The sequence below is a fragment of the Phyllobates terribilis genome, unplaced genomic scaffold (assembly GCF_046119375.1).
Source record: "Phyllobates terribilis strain yellow unplaced genomic scaffold, ASM4611937v1 Scaffold_2__4_contigs__length_985480577, whole genome shotgun sequence".
In the NCBI taxonomy this organism is placed as follows: Eukaryota; Metazoa; Chordata; class Amphibia; order Anura; family Dendrobatidae; genus Phyllobates; species Phyllobates terribilis.
The window spans coordinates 218027805-218042297 of NW_027362762.1; the positions used below are offsets into that span (position 1 = coordinate 218027805).

General features: G+C 43.6%; 1 protein-coding gene across 1 annotated transcript in view; it reads right to left on the minus strand.

The window, feature by feature from the left end:
• The window catches only part of DNAJC15 (DnaJ heat shock protein family (Hsp40) member C15), a 42828-nt gene extending 31051 nt beyond the window's left edge, over positions 1-11777 (minus strand). Inside the window, exons 1-2 of the mRNA XM_073670306.1 lie at positions 11592-11777; positions 3265-3316 (exon numbers count right to left, since the gene is read on the minus strand). Of these exons, the coding sequence (XP_073526407.1) occupies positions 3265-3316; positions 11592-11696 (157 nt within the window). The 5' untranslated portion in view covers positions 11697-11777. The remainder of the gene's footprint in view (positions 1-3264; positions 3317-11591) is intronic.
• Positions 11778-14493: the final 2716 nt, after the last annotated feature.

Below are 14493 nucleotides of genomic sequence, written 5' to 3' on the forward strand. Positions count from 1 at the left end.
CTTTCCTGTTTAGGTGCCGGAATCACCTTTCTTCCACCCGTAATGAGTGCCCCCTGGTCCTTAGTATGCTCTTTGGAAGAAATAAGTCATGGGCTAGTTCTTTGTACTGACCACACATATATATTTATACATGTAAATGAGATCTCCGAGGAGTCAAATACTTGCAGTCACACGTCCCGCCCACTCCCTGAGCCAGAAAATTCACGAATCTGCCATCACGTAGAGTGACTGCAGACTTGAACCCCAAGCCTGGACAGCCCCCTTAATGGAATCTGTCAGGATTGAACATGCATTCTGATCCACCGGAAGTTTGGTACAGGAGAAGCTGAGCAGATTCACATGTAGGCATCTTATTTCATTATTGCGCTCAAATTCAGTGAGCTCTTTAGAATCAGCCTTTGATCGCACATGTTAGTAAAAGCAGACTGCATGGCCAGGCGCTGGATGTTATACACCTGTGACAATGCGACTGAATGAAAATCCTGAATTCAATGATTGACAGGTGCATTCCTATACTTTTATCCACATAGTGCATAACTGACCCATTTTGATTTGTTGTGCACTACTAAGACAACCCCTTATCGATCTGAATGTTTTCCCCTTTGAAAATAAAAACACTTATACTCACCTCCCGTGCCAGCGCTGTTCCTGCGGTGTCAGCACTCGTGTTCCGGAGCACACGTGCGGTTATGTCACATGAGCCCTGCGCCCAATCAGCGTTGGTGTCACTGTCCCCACCTTCAGACGTATTAGTAATCAAGAGGTAGTGAGTGGCCAGCCGCAGCCCTCACCTCCTCTTGATTACGTGTACGTCTGAAGGTGGGGACAGTGACACCAACGCTGATTGGGCGCAGGGCTTATGTGGCATAACAACCATAAGTGAGCCCCAGAAACGGGGCAAACATTCAGAGTCAGATGGGGTTGTCCTAGTAGTGGACAACCCCTTTAAAGGGGTATTCCCATCTCAAAGATCCTATCCCAATATGTAGTAGGTGTAATAATAATAATATTTTCAAATATCTCCAATTAGAAATGTAGTATAGTTTTTCTGATTTGCTATGTCTCTTTCCTCATGTGCAGGCATTGCAGGACCTTAGGTATCCATGGTTACGACAAGTAGCAACTAGCTGTTACTATATCAGTGGTCCTGACCATGGATACCCAAGGTCCTGCAATGTCTGCATATGAAGAAAAAGAGACATAGCGAATCAGAAGAACTATACTACATTTCTAATTGGAGGAATATGAGAATAATATTATTATTATTATTATTATACCTGCTACATATTGGGATAGGATCTTGGAGATGGGAATACTCCTTTAATGATCAAAAGCAGTTCCAGAGGTTAGACCCAAAGTAATACAATTATCACCTATCCTGTAGATGGTAAATGTTTTTTCATGAGATACAGGTTATCAAGGCAGCCATCACAACCAACTTGGTACTAGTATGAAGCCCCACAATGAGTTGAGCTTCAAAAGAGATTGTTAATATCACAATTTAATGTAATATTAACATAATATCATTATTAATATAATATCAATATATACTGTAATATTAAAGCAAGCTAAAAGTGCAAAGCAATCAAACAAATGCAAATTAAAATCCCCTTAGGTAAATAAAAAAAAAATGTGATGTAAAAATTAAAGGGAATCTGTCACCACTTTGGAGATATCAGACCTCTACTATGGGCATACAGGTTATAGAAAAGTAAATCTATACATACTTGTATGGCTCATAGTAGAGGTTTGATTGCAGAGAAATGTGTTTTTATAAACTCTGTTATTCACAGGCTTGAAGAAATCCCCGCCTATGTGATTATTATTCCCTGAAATCCCCGCCTATATGCTTAATTATCATATTCCCCCCCTCCCCTGCATGTCCCGGGCATGCGCAAAGAACAGCTCACATAGAGCTCACATAGAGCACACTTTGCTTTCTCCCGGCCCCGTCTACCTGTGCACTGCACCGCAGGTTTCTATTGCGCAGGCGCCGGGAAGTCACAGTCACTTCCCGGCGCCTGCGCAATAGAACCCAGCAGTGTCGTGCACAGGTAGACAGGGCCGGGAGGAAGCAAAGTGTGCTCTATGTGAGCTCTATGTGAGCGGTGCTTTGCGCATGCCCGGGAGGTCAGGGAGCACAGTGCACGTCACATGGCCCTGTGACGTGCAGGAGAGGGCGGAATATGATAATTAAGCATATAGGCGGGGATTTGGGGAAATAATAAGCACATAGGCGGGGATTGCTTGGCGTCCGGGGGACGCCAAGCCTGTGAAAAAGGAGTTTATAAAAAACAGATTTCTCTGCAATCAGACCTCTATTATGGGAAATACAGGTAAGTATAGATTTACTTTTCTATAACCTGTATGCCCATAGTAGAGGTCTGGTATCTCCCAGGGGCGACAGATTCCCTTTAATAAAAATTTAAAAAGTTTTTTTTATTTTTTATTTTAACAAGTAAACAATAACCGTTTGATATCCCCATAATCATACTGATATTGTGAAATATTTTTACCACACAATAAACACTATAAAAATACAACCCAAAAACAATAGCAGAAATGTTTTTCTTTTATCACAGTTTGATTTATTTCTCATTTCTCAGTAAATTTTATGGTTAAATGAATGGTGTCAATCAAATCTACAACTCATCCTGCAACAAAAAAAAAAAAAAAAAAAAAGAGGATCCAATGCAGTCGACACAAATATATATATATAAAAAAAGTTTGGGCTCTTTGAAAAAGGGGAGGAAGTAACAGATGTGCAAATATAAAGATCGGCTGTTTTACTTGACATGCAGTATTATAACACTGAAGAGGCAGACACGTCATTCTGGGTTGTCAGTATTTTAAAACTATTTATTTAGATAGCGACAAACAGAATTGTGGACATTGGAAGGTGAATATTCACAGAGGGCTACAGATTGCATCTTTATAACAAAATAATTATATTGTTGATCGGTTTGAAAACAGCTTAAAGAATCTGCTGTGATTTCCTGGCATTGAACATTAAAAATATATTAACAAAAAGTCTTAGGGGTGAATAGTTTTTATAGGCAATGTATATTTTTCTATACAATACATCAGAGATTATGGACTAAAAAAAAAAAACATCCTGAATAAAAGGGCCCCTCTTATTTTTACACCAATCATTAGTAACAAAGCTCCAAGAGTTCCCTGATCAATGAGCCAAGAGCTTTCCCCAATTCACATAAATTGCTGAAAACCACTGCCAGGCTAAAAAAAATAAAATAATGTACATACCTGCAAAAGCTGCTGCTGCAACTCCAAGTCCCACTGCAATCATAGTGCCCCCCTACACAAAAAGAATAAAAGAATAAATAATATATACACACATACAAGTATGCTGATGGAACATAACACTTCTGGTAATTTACAGATCCAAATAAACAGTTGGCAAGATTCCTCCAGCTATTCTATTAGTGTACTAGGCATAAAATATGCTAATACTACAGATCTGCGGTCTCCAACCTGATCGCCGACAGAGATCAGATTAGGGGTTGGAAAATTACAAATCCCAACATTTCGCCACAGTCCGGGGCTGTCTGAGAATGATGATAGTTGTAGTTTTGCTAATCCCATCCTGACAATCACTGTACAAGTACAGCACATGTTGGATGCGGGTATATAGAGCAGGCTCATGAGTGGAGCCTGCTCCACACACAGCAGGTTTCGGCTGGATTATACAGCCAGCATCGGCCGCTAAGAGCACCGACTGTAACAGTTATGTAAGTGGTGCAATCCGGTTGCAGCTCAGCTCCGAGTGCTCATTACCCCACTATGATGTGGCAACGTGTTGCTGATCGATTGCCATGGAAGCCGGTGGCTTTCTGTAGGACCCAATCACTGCCATCTTTGTGCTTCTATGAAGCCAAACATGTGGGCGTAGGAGACACTAAATGCACTAAATATTGCAATACTGTATTATTGCAGTACATAGTAAGTGCATCAAATAATTGCAGGATCAAATCCACTAGGCAAGTATAAAAAAATACAATAAAAAGCAATCAAAACATTGTATTCACCCCAAGATGATAGCAATAAAAACTACAGCTTACCAAGAAAATAAAAGTCATCACACAGCTCCACTGACAGAAGTAAAAGTTACAGATCTCCGAAAATGGCGATACTATATTTTATTTTATTTACAAAAGTCAGAATTTTTTTAACTACTAAAATAGATATAAAATAAGATCAAGAAAGTCAGACAAGCCTTTACTGTTCAACCACCACAACCCCATGTCCTTCTCCCATAACCATCATTTGCACCATTCTAAAGGAAAGCTTACCCAACTTCTCTCAAAATCATATCTCATTACTTGTTCTCTTGCCCTTATCCCATCCCATCTCCTCCCCAACCTCACCATCCTGCTTATCCCAGCCCTACGCCATCACTAACCTCTGGTGTCTTCCCTTCTGCTGTCAAACATGCAATAATCACACCTAGTTAGATATATACCAATACCTAAAACTGTATTAAATGTGGATACTGCCACATACAGTGGTCAGAAAATTATTCCACAATGCACCACTCCAAACAAGAATATTATATAACAAGGAGGACAAATGGGAGTTTAGAGGTACAAAAGTTGGATTTTTTGTAATAAATAAAAATTCCATTAAAATTAGAAAAAAGTGTGTACAAAAGACGAGCAGACAGGTACCAAACATTGGTGAATTCAATACCTCAATTATATAGTGCCATGTTGATGGGTATAACAGCGGTTCTAAAGTAATTGACACAATGGTCAGTAAATGAGTATCACATAAGTATAATCACTTGCAAAGAACCAGCCATCTTACCCATGATTGCGATCACATGCACCTAGTTTGCATGCCTACCAGCTCATACTCCAGTTCATTTTTTGTTCGGTTTAGTTTCTGGTGTCTGCATTTAGTGCAGGTAAGGCTGTGGCCTCACTTTCTTTGAGCTGGACATAACATTTATATAGCTTCCCATTAGCTGTGTGTCCATGTTCGAGACCCCGATCCAGCTCAGCCCTTATTCACACAGACGTCACGATGACACATACTAGAGGTTAAGACCATCCTGAATTTGAATACACCTGGATGCTGGGTGGGATGGCTTTTACACTTTTTTTGATCAAAAACTGTGTTTACTAAGTACCCTATGTTATGTATAGGCACTATTGCTTTACTTATATACTCACAGCAGGGTATATGTTCATTTTGTTTCGGTCTTAGGTTACTTCTCCATCTATACCGTTAGCCTTGGACAAGTCATAAAGTCTCATGGCTTCCAGTATCATATATACACTGATGACATTCAAATCTACCTCTCTGGCCCAGACGTCACCTCTCTGCTGTCCAGAATCCCAGAGTGTCCATCAAACATATCCTCCTTCATCTCGTCATGCTTACTTATATGTAATGTGGACAAAACTAGGCTAATCATCTGACCTCCATCTCAATTAACTCCCCTACCTACTATCTATCGCTATAAACGATATCACACTTTCCCTGATGCCAGAAGTCTGGTGGCTCAGAGTAACCCTTGACTTTATCCTGTCCTTCAAACCACCAATCCAAGCTCTTACCACCTCCTGCCTTCTACTTAAAAATATTTCCAAAATTTGAGCCATCCTCAACACTCAATCTACTAAAATGTTAGTGCATGCCCTCATCGCCCTCCTCGACTACCGCAATATCCTTTTCTGTGGCCTACCTGCTAACACTCTCGAACCTCTCCAGTCTGTCCTTAACTCTGCTGCCAGAATAATCAACCTCTACACTCTGCAAATCTCTTCATTGGCTCCAAATTTTCCAGTGGATACAGTTTAAACTAACACTGACTTACAAAGCCATCCATAATCTGTCTTCTTCATATATCTCCCGTTATCTTCCCACACGTACTCTCCAGTCCTCACAAGACCTCCTTCTCTCCTCCACATTCCTCACTCAATCGCCTTCAAGACTTCCCCCAAGCATCCACCATCCTCTGGAATTCAGTGCCCCAACACATCCGATTGTTTCCAACATTCAATATAAAAACAGAACCTGAAAACCCATCTCTTTGGGAAAGCTAACAGGAAAGCTAACAGCCTGCAATGATAGGGGGAAGAAAAATGAAAATCATAAAAAAGAAAACTGGAAGGTGTAAAATAAGTACCATATAACCGATACCCTTCTTTCCACCTAAGGATATGCTAGAGATGCTGTTCTTTCACACTTCCATGTCTGCAGCCGGAAACACCAACTAGTTTCTGTATGATGCATCTTCCCGCAGATCTGCCATACAGTACTTCACTAATTTGGAGTTACCTCTAATTAATAACTTTGCTATGTGATGTTCATATGTTCTGTGCACTGGGGGCTAAATCCACAACAGTAAAAATTAGTAATATCTACTTAAATGGTAATTGGAGATCCTATCTATAAAGTCTGAAAAGTTACGTCTGAATAAGCGCGAGCCGTCATATTACTTCTGCGTCCGGACATCTCTGGGTATAATTTCCAAGTACTACTGATTAGCAGCGAGTGAGGACACGATCCATCTGCCTCCACCCCAGCTGAAATAGTTATGAAGACTTGAATTTCTCCAGCGAACAGAAATGATTCACGTCCCAATCCCAGGCAGTGACATTTTCCATTCTGCTGAGGTGTTTGTTCTGTATTTTATGTGCCATCCTTGTATTTTATGCTTCTATAGTTTATTTCAAATTCTGTGAGCAAAGCGCTTTGACTTTATTTCTATGTACTGAAACCATAAGATGCTGACTCATAGCAGACATTGCCTAAAAAAATGGAACGGGAATACCAGTAGAAGACAACCCCATAAATAAAACATTACACAAGGTAAGTCACACTTCTCACAATACCGCTATGGCACAAAAAAAATCCAAGTCTGATAAAAGAAAGTGGGAATTTTCTAAAGACTGGAGTGAATTTTATCTGTAGCGTTCCTAAATATTTGCCAATATTAACAATTATGGTATAGTACCAGTAAATACAAGACTTTACACCAGTATTTGGCCTTATTCTCCTTGTTCACTTTTACAGAAGTATTTTATCTCATTGAGTATTTTTTGGTGGCAAATGGCATCATTTTGTTTGCCTTTAGTAGACATTAGTATATTTTATACATACAGCTCTGTTCACACTAGTGTCAGGCCATTGGTTCCCATGACTGATCCGACTCTATTAGGTTTGGGAATTTTTAATGGACAGAAAAAGGCCACAAAAAAATGCTAATCTTGATATCGATCACAAAACAATGTGACGGAGCAATGGTGTTACGTTCTGTACACTTTTCACATCCAGCCACTTCTAGAACTGATAACCGTTGATGGGTGGGGGAGCTGAAATCCCACTGATCGGTCATCGATATAATAGTAGTGGAAAATCCTTTAAAAGTATACCCACGGACACAGTGTGCACGAAGCCTAAGACCGTCAGCGCGCGGTCCGCGCGTCAGCTTCCACCGTCAGCGCGCGGTCCGCGCGTCAGCTTCCACCGTCAGCGCGCGGTCCGCGCGTCAGCTTCCACCGTCAGCGCGCGGTCCGCGCGTCAGCTTCCACCGTAAGTGTTTCATCAGTGATTTTCTCGTATGCAAAAATAAAAGTGATCCCATAAACTTGCATTGGCGAATTTGTTCCGTGACTTGGAGAAAAATGGACATGTCTCAGTTTGAGGACCATTCGGTCGGGCAATAAAACATGAACATGTGAAAAGCCCTATAGACTATAATGGGTGCATGTTCTATTGGAGAAAAACACAAATAGAAAATGTATGTGAAAAGTGAACATCTGGAAGATGCCTAAGAAACAGCAAAAAGCCTTTATTTCACTGAGATTTCCTGATTTTACAAAGAGTGAAGTACTGCTGTTTAAGTAACTTCTACATCATCTTCATCCATTCACAATTCTAAGGAGAAAGCTTACCCCGCACTTAGCATGGCAAGTTTTATTGACAGACTTGACCTTTAGAAAAATCCCATTAAAATGTCACCCACAGATGAGACTCCTCATTCATATGGAACCAAAGATTTTGACAGCTCCGGTAAAACCGTCAACAACAAAAATAGAAGAAAAACCTTCTTTTAGTTCGTGTCTCTTCTTCGGAGTTTATTCACAGTTGAGGCTTTTCTAGAAAGTATTAAAAATAGGAAAATGTATAAAGAAAGTTTACTACGGCTGTAAAAGTCAAATTAATCATGTTGAAGAAAAACTGCAAGAATATATCTAAATATAAAGTTATATACAAAAATCCTTCCTGCAGGGAAAAAAAAATCCCATTCTGTGAGCGATGTGCTACAAGAGGGGTGATTTAGCATTTCATTTTTACACCAAAAATGGAATATAATGAGATCAAAAAGTCAAAATAAAAATTACATCTAGTCCCCAAAAGACAAACCCCTCTACAACTCTATTGACCAAAAAATATATAAAAAGTTATGGCTCTCATAAATGGCAAATGAGGTCAAATAATTAGACAGTGAAACAAAAACTCCATATTCGGTATCACCATCCTCATACTGATCCAGAGGATCAAGTTGCCATTTAATTCTTACTATAAAGAGAAGGAACGTTGTAAAGGCAAGACAAAAAAAAGGTGGAATTGATGATTTTAATTTGTTTTTTTATTTCACCCTACTCGCATTTATTTCCTGCTTTTCAGCACTTTATATTGCAAAATGAATGGCGTCATTCAAAACTACTACTTGTCCCGGAAAACCCCAGCACCAAGAAATGTACGGGGCGGCTGTGTTTCCTCTAGTACATGGCTTATGTCCAGATGAGCCTTTATACGGGGATTCGGCGAGCTCACTGCTGTCTGAATGATCTTTCAGACAAAATCTGATATGTATGAGAGCCTAAAGTCTGATGTACCCCAAACGGTTCTAACGAAAGCTATAATTCACCCTATCCCCCCCAAAAATAAATCCTTAGACAGCTGCATCAACAAAAATACAAATGATATGGCAAACAGAATGATATAGTATTTAAAGACATTTAAATACATTATAATTTTCCCCCCAAAAAGTGGCACAATACACAGAAGTCCCCCCGCAAGGGTGATATTCATCACCTGTCCTATGGGTAGGTCATGAATCTCATAAGGATGAACACCTCAGAACCCCTGGCACACGCAGCCAGGCACACAGACCGGCCCCCTGGCACATGCAGCTCCTGTGGCACATGCAGCTGGGCACACAGAGCCTGCCATACTGGAAGGCAAAGCCAGGCAGGCAGAGCCTGGCATACTGGTACAGAGAGCCCCAGGCACATGCAGCCTGGCATACTGGAAAACAGAGCTGAGCACAGAGATTCTGGCATATTAGCACAAAGAGCCCCTGGCACATGCACCTAGGCACACAGCCTGGCATACTGGCACACACAGCTCCTGGCACATGCAGCCTGGCATACTGGAAAACAGAGCTGGGCACACAGAGCCTGGCATACTGGCACATAGAGCCTGGCATACCGGAAAATTTAGCTGGGCTCACAGAGCCCCTGGCATACAGAGACTGGCATAATAACACACAGTCTGGCATACTGGCACAGCGAGCCCCTTGCACAAATAGCCTGGCATAATGGCACACAGAGCCTCAGGCACATGCAGGCTGGCATACTGTAAAACAGAGCTGGGCACACAGAGCCTGGCATACTGGCACAGAAAGCCTCTGGCACACAAACCCTGGCATATAGCGTCTGGCATAATGGCACACAGAGCCTGGCATATAGTGTCTGGCATCGTGGCACACAGAGCCTGGCATATAGTGTCTGGCATCGTGGCACACAGAGCCTGGCATACTGGAAAACAGCTGGGCACAGAGATTCTGGCATATTAGCACAAAGAGCCCCTGGCACATGCACCTGGGCACACAGCCTGGCATACTGGCACATGCAGCCTGGAATACTGGAAAATAGAGCTGGGCACACAGAGCCTGACATACTGGCACATGCATCCGGGCACACAGAGCCTGGCATACTGGAAAATTTAGCTGGGCTCTGGCATACAGAGCCTGGCATACTAACACAGTCTGACATACTGGCACAGCAAGCCCCTGGCACAAATAGCCTGGCATACTGGCACACAGCCTCAGGCATATGCAGGCTGGCATACTGTCAAAGTTGGGCACAAAGAGCCTGGCATACTGGCACAGAGAGCCTCTGGCACACAGAGCCTGCCATACTGGCACACAAACCCTGGCATATAGTGTCTGGCATAATGGCACAGAGCCTGGCATGTAGTGTCTGGTATAATGGCACACAGACTCTGGCATCGTGGCACACAGAGCCTGGCATATAGCGTCTGGCATCGTGGCACACAAAGCCTGGCATATAGTGTCTGGCATAGTGGCACACAGAGCCTGGCATACTGGCTCAGAGAGCCCCTGGCACATGCAGCCTGGCATACTGGAAAACAGCTGGGCACACAGAGCCTGGCATACTGGCACAAAAATCCTGGCATATAGTGTCTGGCATAATGGCACAGAGCCTGGCATATAGTGTCTGGCATAATGGCACAGAGCCTGGCATATAGAGTCTGGCATAATGGCACACAGAGCCTGGCATGTAGTGTCTGGTATAATGGCACACAGAGCCTGGCATGATGGCACACAGAGCCAGGCATATAGTGTCTGGCATCATGCCACACAGAGCCTGGCATATAATGTCTGGAATCGTGGCACACAGAGCCTGGCATATAGTGTCTGGCGTCGTGGCACACAGAGCCTGGCATATAGTGTCTGGCGTCGTGGCACACAGAGCCTGGCATATAGTGTCTGGCGTCGTGGCACACAGAGCTTGGCATATAGTGTCGGGCATTGTGGCACACAGAGCCTGGCATAGAGTGTCTGGCGTTGTGGCACACAGAGCCTGGCATAGAGTGTTTGGCGTCGTGGCACACAGAGCCTGGCATAGAGCGTTTGGCATTGTGGCACACAGAGCCTGGCATCGTGGCACACAGAGCCTGGCATATTGAGTCTGGCATCATGGCACACAGAGCCTGGCATATAGTGTCTGGCATCATGGCACACAGAGCCTGGCATATAGTGTCTGGCATAGTGGCACACAGAGCCTGGCATACTGGCACAGAGAGCCCCTGGCACATGCAGCCTGGCATACTGGAAAACAGCTGGGCACACAGAGCCTGGCATACTGGCACACAAACCCTGGCATATAGTGTCGGGCATAATGGCACACAAACCCTGGAATATAGTGTCTGGCATGTAGTGTCTGGCATCATGGCACACAGAGCGTGGCATGTAGTGTCTGGCATCATGCCACATAGAGCCTGGCATCATGCCACACAGCCTGGCATATAGTGTCGGCATCATGGCACACAGAGCCCCGGGCACATACAGCACACCATTATGCACACAGCCCGGCACAGCTGATGCAAGAGCAGCGCAATGTCAGATCCTGGCGACTGGGGACGCACCAGACATAGAAGAATATAATAAGCACATACATCACTACACGATGAGAGATCAGCAGCTGCCACCTGTCACCGCCGCTTATCACTGTGACTGTAGGTCATAACCAGGGCACGGAGCCGGCTTCACTTCCCCAACCCCCACTGATCACAACATTGCGGATTCTCACCAGCCTCCGGTCCAACTCCGCGCCCGGGGTTGCAGGGCTCTTGGTCCTATATTCTGCATATCGCAGAGCATCGGAGAAAACCATGCCGCTGCTGGAGGTCGCCATGACAGACTCAGGAGGACGGTGGCCACAGAGGTCAAAACAAGAACATTGCAAAACATCCGGAAGTGGCGGTTCTGTAACTGCGGGGGCAGCTGCAGAGGGGAGTCTGCTGGAATTAGTTACCAAGTTTTCTTTTTTTTTTACCATTTCCAAAAAATGAGTTCCTGAAAGCTTGTAACATGTGCCAGCTGATTGCAGGGCCAGAGTGCCTTCATTATAGGTGCCTGAGCGCTTTTTAGGTTTTGTATTTCTGATATCATTTTACATTGTTAGACATTAAAAAATGAAACCTTCAATGTCAACACAGATTTCTTCTATGTAGTTCTCCAGACACATATAATTCCGGATATCGATGATTGCCGTGCATTTTCTATAGTGTTTATCACTGATAGGTAAATTTGTTATGTTTTTCAAGCAAAATATTTTAGTAAGGGCTGTTTCAGATGTCTGAGATAAGCGGTCCGATGATGGATTGCAATGCAGGAGCCGACATTGGACCGATTATCACGGACATCAGAAACAGCCATAAACAATAGAAGGATATAGGGAAATGTACTAAGATTTGTAGGGTCAAGCAGGAGAGTTAAGATGGCAGCCATGGAGGCCGTTGTTAGGTTACTGGCTGCCAAGACACCGCATCGGCACCCCACAATCGCAATGTGTGGGGCGATGAGATGAAAAAGGAGTCTATTTTACCACTTAGATGCCAAGGTCACTATTGACAGCAGCAAGGGTTAAACTGGATTGGCAGTTTCTCAAATACCTGCAGTCTCTACAGGAGCAGGGCCTTGAGTATCAGACAGGCTGCTAATCTTCCATGACTTAGTCATTTGTGATGGAGCTGTAATTAACCCCGCACAAGAAGGGTATATAAGTCATAGAGCATGAAGTTGTTAAATTAGTTTTCTACTTTTAGGAACGTGGTCCCCAAAACTGTGAAATACCTAAAATAACAAACAGAACAGGTATTTGCCCTCTCCAGGTCCAGCGCCGGCTCCCCAACCATGAGTCTTGGGACGGCGCACATCACCGCTGTAGCTTAATCACTGAGCTCAATGGTTGTCCCAAGATAGATGATAGAATGTGCCAAGCTCAGTGACGAGCTAGCAGAGATGTGCCCTGTCAACATGACGTCACCACTGCTGCCGAGACCCGAGCAGGAGCCGGGGAGGGTGACTACCTACTGTGTTTGTTTTTTAGGCATCTATGAGCATTTGCAGTCCACTTTCCTAAAGTGGAAAACTCATTTGGGCCTCATTCACACGTCCGTGTTTGAACACATATGAAAAAATGGTACCGGTGTCTCCAGTGTATGGTTCGTGTGTCCGTTTTTACCATCAGTGTCGCCAGTGTATGGTTTGTGTGTCTTTTTTTACCATCAGTGTCACCAGTGTATGGTCCGTGTGTCTGTTTTTGTCATCAGTGTATGGTCCATGTGTCTGTTTTTACCACTAGTGTGTCACCAGGGTATGGTCCAGTGTCTGTTTTGGATCAGTGTGTCACCAGTGTATGGTCCATGTGTCTGTTTTTACCATCAGTGTGTCACCAGTGTATGGTCCATGTGTCTGTTTTTACCATCAGTGTGTCACCAGTGTATGGTCCGTGTGTCTGTTTTTACCATCAGTGTGTCACCAGTGTATGGTCCGTGTGTCTGTTTTTACCATCAATGTGTCACCAGTGTATGGTCCGTGTGTCTGTTTTTACCATCAGTGTGTCACCAGTGTATGGTCCGTGTGTCTGTTTTTACCATCATTGTGTCACCAGTGTATGGTCCGTGTGTCTGTTTTTACCATCAGTGTGTCACCAGTGTATGGTCCGTGTGTCTGTTTTTACCATCAGTGTGTCACCAGTGTATGGTCCGTGTGTCTGTTTTTACCATCAGTGTGTCACCATTGTATGGTCCGTGTGTCTGTTTTACCATCAGTGTGTCACCAGTGTATGGTCCGCGTGTCTGATTTTACCATCAGTGTATCACCATTGTATGGTCTGCGTGTCTGATTTTACCATCAGTGTGTCACCAGCGTATAGTCCGTGTGTCTGTTTTTACCATCAGTGTGTCACCAGTGTATGGTCCGTGTGTCTGTTTTTACCATCAATGTGTCACCAGTGTATGGTCCGTGTGTCTGTTTTTACCATCAGTGTGTCACCAGTGTATGGTCCGTGTGTCTGTTTTTACCATCAGTGTGTCACCAGTGTATGGTCCGTGTGTCTGTTTTTACCATCAGTGTGTCACCAGTGTATGGTCCGTGTGTCTGTTTTTACCATCAGTGTGTCACCAGTGTATGGTCCGTGTGTCTGTTTTACCATCAGTGTGTCACCAGTGTATGGTCCGCGTGTCTGATTTTACCATCAGTGTATCACCATTGTATGGTCCGCGTGTCTGATTTTACCATCAGTGTGTCATCAGTGTATGATCCGTGTGTCTTTTACCATCAGTGTGTCACCAGTGTATGGTCCGTGTGTCTGTTTTTACCATCAGTGTGTCACCAGTGTATGGTCCGTGTGTCTGTTTTTACCATCAGTGTGTCACCAGTGTATGGTCCGTGTGTCTGTTTTTACCATCAGTGTGTCACCAGTGTATGGTCCGTGTGTCTGTTTTTACCATCAGTGTGTCACCAGTGTATGGTCCGTGTGTCTGTTTTTACCATCAGTGTGTCACCAGTGTATGGTCCGTGTGTCTGTTTTTACCATCAGTATGTCACCAGTGTATGGTCCGTGTGTCTGTTTTTACCATCAGTGTGTCACCAGTGTTTTTCACGTATGGATAAATAAATTACAAAGCTTCTATCTTTTGCAGTGT